The sequence below is a fragment of the Mesoplodon mirus genome, assembly GCF_964341445.2.
Source record: "Mesoplodon mirus genome assembly, chromosome: 4".
Classification (NCBI taxonomy): Eukaryota; Metazoa; Chordata; class Mammalia; order Artiodactyla; family Ziphiidae; genus Mesoplodon; species Mesoplodon mirus.
In genome coordinates, this window is record NC_138979.1 from 120029066 (window position 1) to 120045667 (window position 16602).

General features: G+C 37.7%; 1 protein-coding gene across 1 annotated transcript in view; it reads right to left on the minus strand.

The window, feature by feature from the left end:
* The window catches only part of PRKD1 (protein kinase D1), a 344329-nt gene that overhangs the window by 78551 nt on the left and 249176 nt on the right, over positions 1–16602 (minus strand). Inside the window, exons 3-4 of the mRNA XM_082618918.1 lie at positions 3934–4065; positions 2438–2598 (exon numbers count right to left, since the gene is read on the minus strand). Of these exons, the coding sequence (XP_082475044.1) occupies positions 2438–2598; positions 3934–4065 (293 nt within the window). The remainder of the gene's footprint in view (positions 1–2437; positions 2599–3933; positions 4066–16602) is intronic.

A 16602-nucleotide genomic window follows, 5' to 3' on the forward strand; every position in this document is an offset into this window, starting at 1 on the left:
AAAGGTTACCCACAGGGCATTTTATATAAGGTTATGAAAGTTCATAATAACATTTTTCAAAGTATCCTGTGGCCCCAATATTTTCTTGCCTCATAAATATCTGATTTGATCAAACTTTTGTAAGCATTCTTGGCAGATATAGTTAAAATGTGATTTTTAAAATGTATTTTAAAAACATTTTTAAGCATTCTGCTACAAAAAAATTCCGTTCAGCAATAAAGTGCTAACGAATTTCAACATCTGATGTACAATATAGCTTGTAATCAAGTAATTTGAATCATTAAATAATTATGTAATTTGATTAAATAAAGCAATTAAAGCAATTAAATAATTTGGTTGAAAAACACAAAAACCTGCTTAAAGACTTTAGTAACCTAAATTAAATTTATATATAAATTATACATTCACATTTATAAATATGCATGCATATAATAATTTCATTTATACTTATAAAATCTAAATGATACATATGTGATGTTTGGAAGTATATATATATATATACACACACATGTATGTATACATACATATGTGCATATATGTATATATTATTAAAAACTGAGATAGTGTTTTTTCTTAATTTTAGTATTCAAATTTCACACAAAATTAATTTTAAATACATCAAGCATATATTAAGAAACACATTAAAACAGATTATATACATGCAACTCTTTCTATTGACTTATGAAGTCTTTGCACAAAAGCCATCATTTTTAAATTACCTTGTATGACTTTAAAGAGATCAAACACTTAGCCTAATATAGAAAATCAAACCGCCGATAAATGAAAAAGCACAGTAAAGATCAGCTTAAGTAACACCTCATCTTGGAAGTCTGGTCTGAATTCTCCAGGCAAACTTAATTAAATATATTCCTATTAATTCTTTTTGAAAAACTGAGATAGTTTTAAAGGAAGAATCTTTAGCATTAATTACTTAGATTCTAATCTATTCTAATGATGAATAACTTTTAGTTTACAGCTTTAGATTACTTATGAGACGTTAACTAACTTTTAAAAACCTGTTCCTGGTGAAACTGAAAACAATATACATTAATTTATAATTTTGTTTCTTAAACTTGTTTAAAAATGCCTATTCTGTAAACAGTATGACTCTCAGAGACGGTACTTAAAAGCAAGAGTAACTGCTGACTTATAAAATCACTACCTACAAAACTTCAAACAAAATCAAGAAATCTCAGAGTTGGAAAGATAATGTGAGAGTTATTTGAAAAAGTAAGTAGATTTTGACTTAAGCACCTTTCTGTAAGAGTATCATTAATTCTAACTAATACAACTTTATAAAATAATATATAACCACACATGCATTCTGAATAGTCACCAAAATATAATATATTAATACTTCTAGTTACTGGTGGGATTTAGTGCCTGACTTCCCCTAACAGGTTTGCTTCATGAAAACACAACAGACTCCCCCCAAAAAGTCACAGAAACACAGAGTACGGACTTTTCCTATTTACCAAAATAAGCATTCATTTGAGTTATACATCTGGCTTATGTTGTAACAAAATTTAAGTGATTTAAAGATCACAATAAAATATTTTCCGAACAATAGAGTAAGTAATACAGCTTTTTAGAGATGGCTTCAAAATGCATTGCCCCTCTCCACTCCAGGGATTTATCTAACCTAAATGTTTCATAATTTTTATTTTTCTCTTTAATTTATTTTTGTAATTATTAGATTATAAAGAGTTTTTGTAATATCCACTAGCAGAGGGAGTAAAAATAGGAAACTTAAGCTCACACAATTAGCTTATTTCAGAATAATGTTCTTATTTTAAATAGTGTATATAATTGCAACAATTTTTACTTTGCTTTCAATGTTTGGAAAATCAAAATTTAACTTTCTTAAAGAAAAATATTTAAGCCATATCCACAGATATATATTTTAGAGCCAATGGAAATATTTAAAGTATTAAATGCTATTTTTCCCATGGCATTTGTCAACCAGTGTCACTTTGACATCAGCACGTTATGCCTTTAATGCCAAACAATTAAAGACTTTCATCTTTTCATATGAGCGAAGTTCAGCTTTTCTCCCAGAATAAACAGTTAACTATGCCACGAAGTACTCTAATAATCATCAGAGAAGAAAATCTTTTATCTCTGGTTTCCAAATTTTGACAAACTATGTTTTGTCACATTTACGCATTAGTTTGTGCTGCTCTGGCTCCATGACCATGATGAAACCTCACAGATTTTAAAATTGCTCTAAGCTCACAGATAAAAGCAAACTCGAAGCTGTTGGATATTTGTTGAAGCACTGACCAATCTACAGCACAGGCCCTGAAGAAACACAGTCATTAACACCCTGGCTGTGTCCTCTCTCCCAGGGCACTGTCTTGGATTGATTACCACTGTTACCACATCGTCCTACAGATTTCTCATGTAAACGGGCAAATGGATAAACAGGAGGCCATACCAGAAGGGGCTCATCGGGGGCACTGGTGGAAAGCTCGGCAGATGCTGTGCGGACAGTGCTGAGCCCAGTAAGGGAAACATTTGAGAGCCTTCTCCGCCTCACGCCACTGCAATTGTTGGGGATTTTAAATGCACATCTCTTGTGGTAATTCAGCCCACATCCTGGAAGGAGAAAGTAAAAATGACTTTTGTTCAACTATAAATTAAAAGCTACTTTAGTATAAGTTGTAAATTATGAATTTTTAGAAACAGTACTGCCTCCATGTTTCTTGAGGCTATTCGAAAATTTAAATTTTCTTTTGAGCTTCTCCTGACTTATTTTCCCAATTTGTCAATAAGCTGGGTTTTGACATCTGATTTTATTGGATGAGCCCAGCAACTACCCTGGTTATCATTTTAAAAAATGTTTTCTAACATAAGGGACTTGGGCTTTGAGGGATCTAGCAATAAAACTCCAGTGAGATGACCTATTTTTAGCTGCCTCAAGTTCTATTGCAAGGGAAAATTAATCATAACGCTTCACAACTTTTGACTTACACTGATTTGAATCATGGCTCCACAACTTGTTTGTCTACATGGCCTTGGACAAATTACTTCACCTCAGTTTTCCTGTCTGTAAAATGAGGATAATAACTACCTTGCAGAATTGTTAAGAAAATATGTAAAATACTTCACATGCTAGTTTCTACATGGTAGATAATTAGGAAAGCACCATTTTCCTCTCAATATTTCTACTGTTCATAGTTCTCTCACGTAGTCTTACTGTTCAGAATTTCCCCATGTGTCACATAGCAGGCCAGACAAATTTTCATAAAACTACACTTTAGGTAGACTTTCTTCCAGATCACTGTCTCTTAACTTCCCTTCTTACAGATAGAAATTCAGAAATTATGGTTATTTTATTTATGGATTTCATCATAAAAGCTTGGGGTTTTTGGTCAAAGTTCAAACAGCTCTATCCCTCCCCACCCCACCCTTCATCAAAAAAGAGCAAGGTATGATTTGGTCCGTTTTTAAGATTATATCATGGTATCCTATAAACCTGAATTATGCACTTCAAGGATTTCTGTCCATGGAGGATGATAAAACTATGATCTTGGTGTAGAAACTGGGTACATGCTGCCATGCAACAGCTGAGCGACCTTGGATGGTCTGATTAACCTCCTGAATCTCAGCTCCTTTCAGCAAACATTTATTGAATGCCTACTATTCCAAGTTCTGGCTTAAGATGTAAATTATATGTTTAGCCTGTTAGCAAAATAACCAACACCTTACGGGAGAGAAACATATTCACATGATATAGGGGAAAAGATAGGAGAATCTGGCTTCCCAGATCAGGGCTAACATGTTGAAGATAGGAAATGAACCGAACAGAATCCATGCAGTACACAGATCCCTGGAAGGTATCTGAAGGAAAGAAGGCATTGCAGAAGAGGGCACGACATAAGTAGCTAACTCCAGCATGCATTCCACTTGGCTGGGGAAGGAATACCTTACCTTCACATTTAAGGCCTTGACGCACCAGCCCCCATAGCATTTCTCCACAGTGATCACAGAAAGCTGGAGCTCTGTACGAATGAACAAAGAGAGTGTGGGGACGAATCTGAAAGTCTTCAAAGGTGGCGGAAGCTGTGAAAATAAAAACATTGAAAAATAAGTTGAATAAATATGCTCATCTGTAGATAATTAGTATGCAAGATACTTAACATGCAAGTATGGGTATAACTGGGCAAAGTCAGGAAAGATAAGATGCAACACTGCTTGACGTTTAGCCATTCCACTCCATTCTTCTCAACCACAGCTTTACAAGTGGTGGCAAAGGAACCTCTTTCTTGTCTTCCTGCTTATCAAGGTCTCAGGCCACTTCAAAAATAGCCAAAACGCTAGAACAAAGAATGAATGAAAGAATAACTCATTTCAATCTATAAATATGGGATGTTGCTTTAAAACACTTTGCTTTTTCTCTTACGTAAATGAGCCAGAGAGGTATTCAGAAATATTAATGGAAAGGAAACACTTGATGAATGGAATTTAGACAGATCAGAAGACAGTATACTTGAATATGACCTTGAAGAAGTACATTAGAAGGGTGGGGCCCAACTGGAAGAAATCTGGGCAGCCTCTTTTGGGGAGATACAGTTGTTTGAACACTTAGGCAATATAACCAAGCATTTAAATCCTGACCTAAAAATAACAAGCAGCCTCTTCATCAATATGCCAAACAGAGGGATTTAATACACACACTGGTGAATTTCAGCCCACTCTGATAAATATACTTTAGCAAATCATATTCATGCTATAGCGTACGTTTTGTTATTGCTTATTGTTATTTATCCCATATGGTATTCGTACAGAGTACTGAAATGCATTATGTTTTAAAAATTATACTTTTCCACATGATATTTTTATTATGTTATAAAAATAGTTCACAGTTTTTTGGTGTTGTTTAAATCAAGAAATAGAAAGGTATGGAGAAATGAAAGTGAAAGACCACCTCTTTTCCCAAAATTCTAGTGTGTAGGGTTATATCTTTCTGGATCTATTTACACATATAGCCCGATATTAAGGCTGCCCATAATAGTCCAGGGAGTGCTGACCTACGAGTGAGAAGAGCTGGATGAGTCTTTGCCATTACCTTACTGACAACTCACTTAATCATCACAAGCCTCAGTTTCCCATACATAAAAAGAGAAGGTCTGACCAATGGTGACTTCTCCTAACCCTTAAAGTGTAAACTTCCATTAACTTAGAATAGAACCATATGCACTTGATTTCATAAGGTTTTATGCAAAGAGAATTTGAGGAAAAATTTAGGCCTTAAATACATCCTTCTATTCTGCCTTCCCTTCTCTTCCTCCTGTTTGTCTTCTTGCCTTACTTTTTCAACACACATTTGTTAAACACCTTTTCAATGTTGTCAATGGCACTATTCCAGGGACAAAGATGTAAAGATAAGTAAGACATCTTTACAGAGCCTACCAGACCAGCAGAAAGGCAGGTAAAAACAAACAAAAAACTCCACAATAACTAGAAAATAACTTCTAAGGTTCAGAGAAGCTACAAAATTTGGCCTAAGTTACTAAACAGAAATAAGACTACAACTCACGAGTGTTTTGTCCCCAATCCACTGTCCTTTTCATCATACCAGTGTTACATCTTACCTTTCCTAACTCTACCCAAAGAGTTATATCCAACAGCCCCATGGTGAGGGAAATAAACATCTGCAGTTTTCCTGATGGTGTCTTGGATAGCAGGTATGGGCTAACGATTCACCTGTGGAGTATACTTATGAAGTGCTTACCTTGGTAAGTATGCAAGGTGTGACAGAGTGAACACTGAAACTGTAGGCGATTAATCTCTGCTAGATAGGTGTCCAAAATTATGAGGACAACTTTGAGGGTATCACATCCCTCAGGGCAAGTGACAACAGAACATGCAGGAAGGTGAATCACTTCAACCAGAAAGGATATTATTGATAGCTATATCTGGACCATAAAAAGAGATTAAAATTTTTAATGGGTCAGTTTTCCCTTGAACCTTGAATAAAAGTACTTTATTCCAAATTAACATGCTTTACTATTGGAAATCATCCATCAACTTATTAAAGGTACTAGTTTTACTCAATGGAAAGATAATGAGAATAATAATAAGGTTAAGATTTATTTAGCTATTACTGTATACCGGACACTACACTAAGAGATTAAAGTGTGGGAAGACGGAGCTAATCAAAGAAGTGCAGCCAAGTAAGTTGCTCTAGCATTGCCTACAAGGAGTTCTGATTAGTGTCAATGTTCCTTACAAAAAGGATTTCAATTGAAATAAGATTGGGAAATTGTATTATTATGTTTCTCACTTCAAGTTTCACAATATTACAGTCAACGTTTATTCTAAGTAAATCAGTAAAAAAGTATGGTTTGGGTTCTAATCAACTACTTTTATAATTTGGTCAAAGTGTGTCTAATTTTGTAAATGCTAAATCTTCTTTAAAATTGGTCTCTCACAGTCATGGACAAATTTGTTTTTAAAACATCAAAGAAAATAGTTAAAGAAAATACTTGGTGCCAACCATTAACTCCTAACTTCTCCCCTGCCTCTGCCCCCATCTCCCACCCCTGCCAAATGTCACCCAAACAATGGTGACAATACCATGATAGCAATTAGTTGAATAATTAAGGTAGTTTTCAAAATAAGGAATGTTAGAATATGACAATAGTAATACCTAGATGTGTTCAGATATTTTTTGAATTAATCAGAAAGAATATAGATAATTAAAAAGAAGATTTTCAATGACCACGCCCCCCAAATCGAGTTTATGTCAGGTACGTTTGTTTTTTCACTTTTTGAAGGGGATTAACATTCATAAGCAGTTAGCACCCTTGACTTATGTTTAAATGCCATTTTCTAAAGTTCAATTTTAATATTCTCCTGTTAATTTTAGAATAATTAAATACATTTTTTAAAATAAAACTACCAAGTGTGGTGAGGTTTCACATGCATTTGAAATCAAAGCACAACATCCATTCATTACGAATTTACCTGTTTCTGCACCCTGGGGGAAATCAGCATTAGCTGAGTGTATGCATGCCATCTTGCCTAATCACAAAATTGCACTTCAGAGATAATCACTTAGCACAGGAAAACAAAGTGAATGCTGTAATTCCATTTCACTTAAGGTTTGGAAGCAAAATGGACAGATAAGAATAGAAATACTAAAGTGTCTAGAGATTCCAAGAGAGAAAAACGGTGCTATCTGTCAGTATGTCATAATCAATCAGGTGACCTAAATTAAAACCATATGACAGGGCTACAAACTAAACACAATGGGCCCCTTATACTGGTACCTGTGTATCTTTGATTTGCTTTGTTCACAGTCTATTGTTATACTCCACGGTGCAGGAGAGGAGAAAATAACATGCTTTCCTTACTCACTGAGCATTTAAAACAGGTAATTGAGCCAAAAACTCTAAGATAATCAGTACTTCTTTTAAGGTTCATGATAAATTGTTGCACAAAATGGAATAAACTGTTTGGTTAGCAGTACAGAAGAAATCAGGCTTCCAAAGCAAAATAAATAATCTCTGGAGCTCAAAAATATTTGCATAATAAAATCAACTAATGTCCTATCTTCCAAGATTTTCAGTAATTCTTTTTTACTGGTAATTTTGGCAATTTCAGAGAAGTGTTAACTCTTTCTGGCATTGCCAAGTTGGAACAGGTATAAGAAGAAGAAAATCTTAACACATTTCAAGTATCATCTCATTCAATTTTTCACAAGGACTCTATGAAGTAGATACTATTATCCCCACTTTATAGATGAGAAGAGTGTCTCAGAAAAATTAAGGAGCTGCCCTAGGTAACACAAGATCTTGATTCAGACAGCCTGACAGTTGAACCATACAAATTCTCTCAGCCACTCTGAATCTAATCATCATATTCTCTGACCATCAAAATTCTGTGGATTATAAAGCTGCATCTTTATTTTATGAATTACTAGCAAAGATTTAAAAAACACTGCAATTAAATACAACACACCACTATTGTAAGGTGCATCCTTATCTCAGAGATGCAAAAAATACTGAGGAAAAAAAGTCCATGAAATAATGTATAAAATGAAATTAATTCAGTTCATGATCAAACATTCTTTTAACATGCTTTCTGCACATACTCCTTTTTTTTTTTTTTTTTTTTTTTTTTTGCTGTACGTGGGCCTCTCACTGCCATGGCCTCTCCCGTTGCGGAGCACAGGCTCCGGGCGCGCAGGCTCAGCGGCCATGGCTCACGGGCCCAGCCACTCCACGGCATGTGGGATCTTCCCGGACCGGGGCACGAACCCGTGTCCCCTGCATCGGCAGGCGGACTCTCAACCACTGCGCCACCAGGGAAGCCCCTCCATTTTTTGAAATCCTTCTCCCTCCAAACAAATTGGAGTTAGTAACAATAACTGGTTTTAAAATTTTTATAAAAATCAAAGGTAACAATAACTAACAGCCAATTAGAGTTTTGTGTCTACATGATAACCAGTGTCATTCAATTGATAAGTCTGGCCCAAAGCAAAACATTATGAAGCTTTCAAAAATTGTTAAGATTTGTTGTAGATAAATTTGTTTTTTTCTTAACCTCTGGAATATTGAAAATAGCTTCTGAATATCACTCTCCCCACATAAATACACATACTCATCAGTTTTAAGGTATTCTGTGGATAAGAAACCATATCCACTTTAACATCCTATCATTCATCCATACACACACATAATAGATACACATAAATAATTCTCTGCTCCGTGAGAGCTTTCATTAGTGGAATGATAACTATTCACAAATCAGTTTACTGTATTTGTAAGTATCTCAAATTATTAGAAATATTTTTTTTATATTGAGTCCCAAACACTACTCTGTAATTTCTATTTGGAGGTGATAGTTCTAAAAGCAAGCATTTAAATTAAGACTTTTTTGAGTCTTTCTTAAATGAGCTCATGTAAGTCAAGCAGGCCTAATACCTTCAAGCATATAGTTGATTAATATTATGTTTTACTAATATATCCAGAACCTACTATATAGTAATATATATGTATTGTAATATAGTATATATTAGAAATAGAAAAATAACAAGGAATAGTATCTGTTGTTGAGGGTTCAAAGTCAAAATGAGGATGAGAGACCCATAAATAATCATAATACAAGATGCAGAGATGGAAACACAAAAGAAAGGGCAACTAAGACTGCCTGGGTCTATCAGGGAAAGCTTCATCAAGGAGGAATCACTGAACAGAATCTTGAAGGATGAAGAGTGTTTTGAAAAGCAAAGAATAGGATAAAGGAAAGGAAATATTTTGTATAGGCTGATTTTATTTAATTATAGAAAATGTGTAAGACTACCTACAAATTTCTTTATAATTATAATTTTGTGGGCTCTTGATCGTTGGTGCACTGTCAGGAAAGTTAGCAAGAGTGACTCCAACAAATTGTCCATGACACAGGTAACCGAGAAATTACAATAGATCATTTGCACGCTATCGTGGCCCAGATATCTGAGCCTGCAAAATTACGCCTGCAGATGTGTATCTCCCTTCCCCCATTCCACTACCTAATACCTACACCCTGAGGTTGGTCATTTCTTTCTGCTTCTCCATTGATCCCAGTCTCTCCAAGCCACTGTTGTACCAGATACTCCCTTCATGCAAGCACTGTTCAAATTAATCACACGGTTCACATTTTTGTTATACCTGGAGATGTCTAGAGTCGGGAAAGTCCCTTAGCTATTCAGAAACGAGAGTATTAAACAAATTCTTGTTGAGACACTTACAAAAGCATCTTTTAGATAACTGGAGAAAAAAAGACAGAAACTTCAATTTTTCACTCACATATGACCAGGAAAACATTAGTGAGGAGCAACGATGGGAACTTGGGAGGATGTGAATACATCATCCCAAAGATTACAGCAGCCAAGAGAAGAAACATAACATGTATTTAGATATGCTGATCAGGCAGCTCAGAAAGTTCTGGGAAAATATTTTATAAGTATATGGCCAGACTGTTAAAAAGAAGATGTGGCACATATATACAATGGAATATTACTCAGCCATAAAGAGAAACGAAGTTATTTGTAGTGAGGTGGATGGACCTAGGGTCTGTCATACAGAGTGAAGTAAGTCAGAAAGAGAAAAACAAATACCGTATAGTAATGCATACATATGGAATCTAAAAAAAAAAAAAAAGCTCTGAAGAACCTAGGGGCAGGACAGGAATAAAGACACAGACATACTAGAGAATGGACTTGAGGACACGGGGAGTTGGAAGGGTAGGTTGGGACGAAGTGAGAGAGTGGCATGGACATATATACACTACCAAACGTAAAACAGATAGCTAGTGGGAAGCAGCCACATAGCACAGGGAGATCAGCTCCCTGCTTTGTGACCACCTAGAGGGGTGGGATAGGGAGGGTGGGAGGGAGACGCAAGAGGGAGAAGATATGGGGATATATGTATATGTATAGCTGATTCACTTTGTTATAAAGCAGAAACTAACACACCATTGTAAAGCAATTATACTCCAATAAAGATGTTAAAAAAAAAAAAAAGTATGGCTCCAAGAGGAATAAAAAGGTCTCACAAGCCAGAGTGACAGCACAATGACAAGTTACCCTAATTAGGGAGAAGAGGGGGTAGTGCCTAGAGAAACTGATATAACTGCCCAGGGAACTCTGTTAGGCTCATACTCAGAAAGAGAATGCAGCTACAGAAGGAGCAGCAGAGTCAGGGAAACAGCAAAGAGTGGCCTGGCCAGTGAGAACCACCTTAAGAAGACTAACAGGAGGAGAAAGCTGAAGCTTTTAAAAAGCTGGAAAGAACAAAAGGCCGTTTAGCTGTGTGTCATATGTGGCAAGAATGAGGAAGAGATAGGCCTGCACCATGGAAAAAAGTGTTTAATGCTAACAGACAAAGTAGAAAAAGCTAAACTATTCAACAGTAGTTTTGCTTCTACCTTTTCTAGAAGAGGAGTATCTATATTCAAACTAAAAATAAATAAATAAATAAATAAATAAAGGGAAGAAGAAATCTCAAATATACTCAAGAAGGAAACGAAGTTTAGGATAGATGAACAAAGATTATCTAAGCTGATCTGTTCTCAATAGGCCCAGGTGAGTTATATAAATTCATTTTTAATCTTATGAAAACATCTACCACAATATTCTAACAGACTCTTGTTGGGCTTGTGGAATTATGCCAAAGGCCTTCTGTAAGAAAAAATAGAAAATACTCTGATAAGAATGGAAGAGTTTAAAAGGAGAGTTAATGAAGAAATTTAGCCCTAGTTGATATCAAAATATTCTATAAAACTATGATATTTAAAAGTAAGTGGTGGGGGGCTTCCCTGGTGGCGCAGTGGTTGAGAATCTGCCTGCTAATGCAGGGGACACGGGTTCGAGCCCCGGTCTGGAAGGATCCCACATGCCGCGGAGCAACTAGGTCCGTGAGCCACAACTACTGAGCCTGAGCATCTGGAGCCTGTGCTTCGCAATAAGAGAGGCTGCGATAGTGAGAGGCCCGCGCACCACGATGAAGAGTGGGCCCCACTTGCCACAACTAGAGAAAGCCCTTGCACAGAAACGAAGACCCAACACAGCAAAAAAAAAAAAAAAAAAAAAGTAAGTGGTGGGACTTTCCTGGTGGTGCAGTGGTTAAGAATCCACCTGCCAATGCAGGGGACATGGGTTCGAGCCCAGGTCCGGGAAGATCCCACATGCCACAGAGCAACTAAGCCTGTGCGCCACAACTACTGAGCCTGTGCTCCAGAGCCCGCGAGCCACAACTACTGAACCTGCACACCACAACTACTGAAGCCCGCACACCTAGAGCCTGTGCTCTGCAACAAGAGAAGCCACGGCAATGAGAAGCCCGCACACCACAACTAAGAGCAGCCCCTGCTGGCTGCAACTAGAGAAAGCCTGCGTGCAGCAACGAAGACCCAATGCAGCCAAAAATAAATAAAAATAAATTTATACAAAAAAAAGTAAGTGGTGGATGTGCAAGACAAAAGAGATCAATAGGAGAGAGCTGATAACGTAGAAATCTACTCTATGTATGAATTTTAAATATGATAGAAGAGATATCATAAATCCATGCAGCAGGGAAACATAATTTAACAAATGATTAACAATTAGTAACATTTAGCTACTTGGGGGGGAACACAATTTAGAAACTTTTCTCCTACGTTATACAAATATATAAATCTATATATATACAAAATACCTGATGAGTAAAAAGCTAAAATAACAAACCATGGAAAAACTAGAAGGAAACAGAAGTGAGTGCTTATCAAATCTCTGGAGGAAAACAAGACTTTAGAAAGTAAAAGAAATTCATAAATCTTCAAAGTGATGGAAAATCAAATGGGAAAGATTTATCAGCATGATCATGTAGCAGGCACTACTGACTGATGTGCCCTAAGAGTCATGTAATATTCTCTTTTATTTAGCATAGGTTTATTTATAATAATTGTATGTGCTACGTCACAGAATTAGGTTCAATACTTTCAGGCATTTATAATATAATCACAAACATTCAAGGAGAGATCCCTACGCTTGTTAGATGTCAGGCATGCAAGTGACAAGGCCTATGTTCTGGTATGAAAATCAGGGAAGTTCACAAGTATTCATTCCTTCGTTCTCAGAAGGAAACAGATCCTTATTTGCCTTCTTTTATTTTTCTTTTTAACCAGAGGCAAGCAACAGGACAGTAGGAGTTATGATGGCAGGGCTAAAAATTCTGCACAAGAAGTTGAGGATCTGTTCATGAACCTGGAGAGTTACAGTTAACACCTGAGCAATCAATCCTTTGTTTCCCTCTCAGGCAACTGAGCTCTGTAGCTGCTGCAGAGTAACTGTTACAGTAGTAGCAATGTCTTCTGCCAGGAAGGCTACTAGGATGAAACAGATACAAAATGGAACTCTATGTAACTAAAGGAAGAGAGCTGTAAGACGAGTTATTATATCCGTCCACCTCCATATTAAGAAGTTGCCAAAGAGGGCGGGCGGCGCTGGAAGCTGAGGCTCGGGCTTCGGTCAGAGCGCAGGGAGAGGACTGGGGCTGGCGGCGAGAACTCAGCCTGAAGGGGGCTAATGTGCCACAGCTAGCTGGCAGGGAGTCCTGGAAAACTCTGGAGCTGCCGAAGAGGCAAGAGACTTTTTCTTCCCTCTTGGTTTCCTGGTGCACGAGGAGAGGGGATTAAGAGCGCTGCTTAAAGGGGCTCCACAGACGGGCGCGAGTCACGACTGAAAGCGCGGAGCCCAGTGACGGGCGTGGGACGCTGGGGCTGCTGCTGCCGCCGCCAAGAAGCCTGTGTGCGAGTGCAGGTCACTGTCCACACCGCCCTTCCGGGAGCCTGTGCAGCCCGCCACTGCCGGGGTCCCGGGATCCAGGGGCGGCTTGCCTGGGAGAACGCACGGCGCGCCTCGGGCTGGTGCAACGTCACACCGACCTCTGCCGCTGCAGACTCGCCCCGCACTCTGTGCCCCTCCCTCCTGCCCGGCCTGAGTGAGCCAGAGTCCCCGAAGAGGCTGCTCCTTTAACCCTGTCCTGTCTGAGCGAAGAACAGACGCCCTCCGGGGACCTACACGCAGAGGCGGGGCCAAATCCAAAGCTGAGACCCAGGAGCTGTGAGAACAAAGAAGAGAAAGGGAAACCTCTCCCAGCAGCCTCAGAAGCAGCGGATTAAAGCTCCACAATCAACTTGATGTACCCTGCATCTGTGGAATACATGAATAGACAACAAATCATCCCAAATTGAGGAGCCAGGAGTCAGTGCTGTGCCTCTGAGGTGGGAGAGCCAACTTTAGGACACTGGTCCACAAGAGACCTCCCAGCTCCACATAATATCAAACGGCGAAAATCTTCCAGAGATCTCCATCTCAACACCAGCACCTAGCTTCACTCAACGACCAGCAAGCTACAGTGCTGGACACCCTATGCCAAACAACTAGCAAGACAGGAACACAACGCCACCCATTAGCAGAGAGGTGGCCTAAAATCATAAAAAGTCCGCAGACACCCCAAAACACACCACCAGACGTGGACCTGCCCACCAGAAAGACAAGATCCAGCCTCATCCACCAGAACACAGGCACTAGTACCCTCCACCAGGAAGCCTACACAACCCACTAAACCAACCTTAGCCACTGGGGACAGACACCAAAAACAACGGGAACTACGAACCTGCAGCCTGCAAAAAGGAGACCCCAAACACAGTAACATAAGCAAAATGAGAAGACAGAAAAACACACAGCAGGAGAAGGAGCAAGATAAAAACCCACCAGACCTAACAAATGAAGAGGTAATAGGCAGTCTACCTGAAAAAGCATTCAGAATAATGATGGTAAAGATGATCCAAGATTCTATTTCCAAGATCCAAAATCTTGGAAATAGAATAGACAAAATGCAAGAAACAGTTAACAAGGACCTAGAAGAACTAAAGATGAATCAAGCATCGATTAAAAACACAATACATGAAATAAAAAATACTCTAGATGGGATCAATAGCAGAATAACTGAGGCAGAAGAACGGATAAGTGAGGTGGAAGATAAAATAGTGGAAATAACTGATGCAGAGCAAAATAAAGAAAAAAGAATGAAAAGAACAGAGGACAGCCTCAGAGACCTCTGGGACAACATTAAACGCACCAACATTCGAATTATAGGGGTTCCAGAAGAAGAAGAGAAAAAGAAAGGGACTGAGAAAATATTTGAAGAGATTATAGTTGAAAACTTCCCTAATATGGGAAAGGAAATAGTTAATCAAGTCCAGGAGGCACAGAGAGTCCCATACAGAATAAATCCAAGGAGAAATACGCCAAGACACATATTAATCAAACTGTCAAAAATTAAACACAAAGCAATCATATTAAAAGCAGCAAGGCAAAAACAACAAATAACACACAAGGGAATCCCCATCAGGATAACAGCTGATCTCTCAGCAGAAACTCTACAAGCCAGAAGGGAGTGGCAGAACATAATTAAAGTGATGAAAGAGAAAAACCTGCAACCAAGATTACTCTACCCAGCAAGGATCTCATTCAGATTTGATGGAGAAATTAAAACGTTTACAGACAAGCAAAAGCTGAGAGAGTTCAGCACCACCAAACCAGCTTTACAACAAATGCTAAAGGAACTTCTCTAGGCAAGAAACACAACAGAAGTAAAAGACCTACAATAACAAACACAAAACAATTAAGAAAATGGGAATAGGAACATACATATTGATAATTACCTTAAATGTAAATGGACTAAATGCTCCCACCAAAAGACACAGATTGGCTGAATGGATACAAAAACAAGACCCATATATATGCTGTCTACAAGAGACCCACTTCAGACCTAGAGACACATACAGACTGAAAGTAAAGGGATGGAAAAAGATATTCCATGCAAATGGAAACCAAAAGAAAGCTGGAGTAGCAATTCTCATATCAGACAAAATAGACTTTAAAATAAAGACTACTAGAAGAGACAAAGAAGGACACTACATAATGATCAAGGGATCGATCCAAGAAGAAGATATAACAATTGTAAATATTTATGCACCCAACATAGGAGCACCTCAATACATAAGGCAAATACTAACAGCCATAAAAGGAGAAATCGACATTAACACAATCATAGTAGGGGACTTTAACACCCCACTTTCACCAATGGACAGATCATCCAAAATGAAAATAAATAAGGAAACACAAGCTTTAAATGATACATTAAACAAGATGGACTTAATTGATATTTATAGGACATTCCATCCAAAAACAACAGAATACACATTTTTCTCAAGTGCTCATGGAACATTCTCCAGGATAGATCATATCTTGGGTCACAAATCAAGCCTTGGTAAATTTAAGAAAATTGAAATTGTATCAAGTATCTTTTCTGACCACAATGCTATGAGACTAGATATCAATTACAGGAAAAGAGCTGTAAAAAATACAAACACATGGAGGCTAAACAATACACTACTTAATAATGAAGTGATAACTGAAGAAATCAAAGAGGAAATTAAAAAATACCTAGAAACAAATGACAATGGAGACATGATGACCCAAAACCTATGGGATGCAGCAAAAGCAGTTCTAAGAGGGAAGTTTATAGCAATACAATCCCACCTTAAGAAACAGGAAACATCTCGAATAAACAACCTAACCTTGCACCTAAAGCAATTAGAGAAAGAAGAACAAAAACATCCCAAAGTTAGCAGAAGGAAAGAAATCATAAAAATCAGATCAGAAATAAATGAAAAAGAAATGAAGGAAACGATAGCAAAGATCAATAAAACTAAAAGCTGGTTCTTTGAGAAGATAAACAAAATTGATAAACCATTGGCCCGACTCATCAAGAAAAAAAGGGAGAAGACTCAAATGAATAGAATTAGAAATGAAAAAGGAGAAGTAACAACTGACACTGCAGAAATACAAAAGATCATGAGAGATTACTACAAGAAACTCTATGCCAATAAAATGGACAACATGGAAGAAATGGACAAATTCTTAGAAATGCACAACCTGCCAAGACTGAATCAGGAAGAAATAGAAAATATGAACAGACCAATCACAAGCACTGAAATTGAAACTGTGATTAAAAATCTTCCAACAAACAAAAGCCCAGGACCAGATGGCTTCACAGGTGAATT